Source organism: Hydractinia symbiolongicarpus, chromosome 2, assembly GCF_029227915.1.
Source record: "Hydractinia symbiolongicarpus strain clone_291-10 chromosome 2, HSymV2.1, whole genome shotgun sequence".
NCBI lineage: Eukaryota > Metazoa > Cnidaria > Hydrozoa > Anthoathecata > Hydractiniidae > Hydractinia > Hydractinia symbiolongicarpus.
The window spans coordinates 17,867,738-17,871,190 of record NC_079876.1 but is presented as its reverse complement, the minus strand read 5'-3'; the positions used below and the strand labels follow the sequence as shown (position 1 = coordinate 17,871,190).

Below are 3,453 nucleotides of genomic sequence, written 5' to 3'. Positions count from 1 at the left end.
TTTACAAATTGCTAACTAGAATAACATTTTCGCGCTAATAATAAACTAGTTTTCGCACAGAAAACTTTTAACATGTTTTATATGTTTCTTGTTCCTTAACCTTCGCAGATACTTGCACTTGGCACAGTACGATAACTAGTACTTATTCTCAAAGATCTCTACTCCTTTTAAAAGCCTTGCTTAGCATCTCTCTTTAGGCTGTAAAGGTAAACTTAGTTGGAAAGGGCATATTCTTTTAAGAGAATTTGTTTTTTCGAAATTAGTGTTATTGGCATACGTCTACGATTTATAACGTGCGGAGTTTTCAACCTAATCTTATCCCTACAAATTTGACAATTGAGTGCATCGTGCACTGAACGGAACAATACAGCCATCTTATTACATTCTTTATGAAACAATCATACAGAAGAAAGGTATTCCTAGCTATAAATTATTCTGCATCAAGTCTTTTACAGTCTTTTTTAAAACCTGCCATATAACTTTATATACACAATTAATAATTCTTTTAAATAATTTCTTTTATAAAACTTTACAACATGCGTACCGTTATCAAATTTCGTTCGATAACCGTCTCTTAGAAAGCAGGCGAAGTACTTATTAAAGGAAAGTGGTTGCAATGACCAAGGAAAATGCTGAATGAGTGTTTTAGTATGAATAAAACTGCTTCAATATAAATGAAGTAAAATTTAAACACCGATAGTAGCTCCATCAATACGTCTCCACTCTTCTACAGCAACATTGCTGTATGTAATATCATTACGGAATACTTCCTTGTAGGAAATACCCAACGACAACATGTATGCCCTAGCATTTGCTTCGTTTAAACTGTTCGTCTGAACTAACTTCCACGTTTTACTACATGCTAAATAGTTTTTGAAATCCATAAACTGTATGGTTTTAGATGAGAATTGTATGGCATTGGATTGGTAAGTAAATGAAGCATCTTGTATGTAAACGCAATTATGATTCAAATACTGTCCACAGAGAGAATGTCCAGATGCAGAAAACAGCAGCAAACCTCTTTGCCTAGTTTCTACCATTTGACATGTTTCTGTTTTCTCTGTCGCAAATTCATCCACAGCTTTTATTAACGGTTGAACTTGGTAAAAATCAGCTTCTGTTTTTAACAAATCCAGGTTTTTAAAGTTACTGGGAAGAATAAGTTTGCCACATCGTAAAAATTGCAGGATGTATTTGAAGACTTTCTTATCGCGATCGATAAAATATGCGCCATGTTCATCTTGGTGTATTGACATTGAATTTGTAAACATCGCCCCAAGCATGGATTGTGGATATTTTGTTAATGTGCATCGCGTTGTTGTGTATATTTCACCTCCAACGTTAAGTTTTATGATCTCGTTTGCCATCTCAATTTCACCTATCGCTTATATGAAGACCTGGTAAATTGTTATATGTCTATATAATGTTTCTACACAGACGGAAGAACAACATACAATTATGCATCCACAATCATTTTTGAAATACATTGAATCAAGTACAGCCTAACAATTCGCATCATAAGGCCTTCCTCTATTTTCAAATGTTATAAATGTTTTGGTAGCTAGTAACGTTATTTCAATAAGGTTAGCAAAGAGGGAGATTTATGTCTACGAATACCATTAGTCCCATAACCTATGCACAGTATTTAAACTAAACCTAAAAAAATAAATGATGCCAAAGAAACTTAATTCTCAAACCTGAAATGAAATTTTCTTGCCATTACATTCTGAAAATCAAAACACTATCTAGTAACCGACAATTTCAGCCATAATATTCAAAACTACATTTCGAAAAGCTATGCACATCAAGCCACTAACAACACCAGCCATAAAGAGTTTTTTCTTTTCTTATAAATGAAGAATAGATTACAGAACCTAGCTATGTACGAGCATGTATTAAGAAATAAATGTAGTTTGTACGCTCAACGCAATTAATATAGCAATATAGCCATATATATTTCTTATAAATGTTTTATAACATACGTAATTTCATAAGCAAATGTTACAAAGAAAAATCACAGGTTTTTGTTTCTTTCTTCTAATTATTATTTTTTTCCTTTCTTTATTTTTTGCTCTATATTATTTCTTCTTTGTTTAGAGACAAGTTTGAGACTTAATTTACAATCTTACTATTTTAAAATATTTTCTATATTCCAAATATTTTATCCGCTTTTTGTTCTAGAAATCGACAAGTGCTTTAATGACACAACTGCTATCCGATGTAAAATCTAGCAAAAACGTCAGGGATTGGCAAGACAAATATCTTATTGTCATGACAGTTCCTGAATACTGTAAAGATGTCTCATTAAATAGTTTGTTATCAAATTTTATTGTGAGTTATATTTGTCCAAGTTAATAAGTCTAATAACTATGCCTTTTATAAGCTACATGATATACTAACAGGGATATAAACAAACTTCAATTAATTATGTTTAACTTAACGATCACATAGTAATTCGTAATTGACTTTTTCAGAGAAACAATAATCTATTTATACAACACTAATCCCTAAAGGATTTCTTCGTGTAACAATAGTCTAAATAAATACACAACATGATGAACGAGTACGTGTAAAAACATTAACATGGTTAAGAAAGATCTAAGATAATATTACTTAAAATTTGCATAAAAAGGTATGGAAGCATTGAGCCTTTTATCTTTTCGTCAAAGATGAACACAAAACAACACGGTATTTCCAATTAAGAAGTTAGAGAAAAAGGTATCTAATGGAGAAATATGTCTAGGAAAACCATTAGAAACAGAACTTATTTGCATTTAACCTAATAAATAATAAATAAGGTGAAGAAATAAAATACAAGTTTTCTCGCAAGACTAAATTCAAGACTACTTTTAAAAAAGCTATCCAGCCACTAACAACGTCAGCCATAATAAAATTTGTTTTTCTTTTTTATACGTATGAAGAAAATATTTTTTCCTAGACCGCTGTTCTTTACAATAAAGAGAACCTGGCTATGAACGAAACGTTTTAAGAGATAAAAAAAGCTTTTACGCTCTACACAATCAATACAAATATATATTTCTTATAAATGTTTTATCACATGCATAATATCATAAAGAAATGCTGCAAATTGATTTTTATTCTATTGTTTTCCTCATTTTAATCTATTAAATTATCATTCTTAGATAAGCTAGCACACTGAATTATAACAAAATAACCAGCAAGGTCAAGATTTTTTGTTTACGGTCAAGTATATCCTTCTATCTTAATAAATTTAATATTTTTCTATATTCAAAATATTTTATTCTTCTTTGTTCTAGAAATAAATAAAATCAGATGTTTTTACAAAAACACTAGAAATGGCCGAGACAGATATAGTATTGTCTCCCTAACCTCCAAAGCTTCTACAGATTTGTTCGGATTAATGAGTTTAATATCTATAAGTTAATATTTAAACTGCTTGATATACTAACAGCCATAAAAACAAATGTTAAT

At 30.3% G+C, this 3,453-nt stretch overlaps 1 protein-coding gene across 1 annotated transcript; it reads right to left on the bottom strand.

Moving 5' to 3' along the window:
• Window positions 1–416: 416 nt before the first annotated feature.
• Window positions 417–3,168, bottom strand: LOC130629757 (BTB/POZ domain-containing protein KCTD4-like). The gene has a single exon (XM_057443096.1). It carries the CDS (start codon window positions 1,365–1,367, stop codon window positions 687–689), a length of 681 nt encoding a protein of 226 aa, XP_057299079.1. The 5' UTR covers window positions 1,368–3,168; the 3' UTR covers window positions 417–686.
• Window positions 3,169–3,453: the final 285 nt, after the last annotated feature.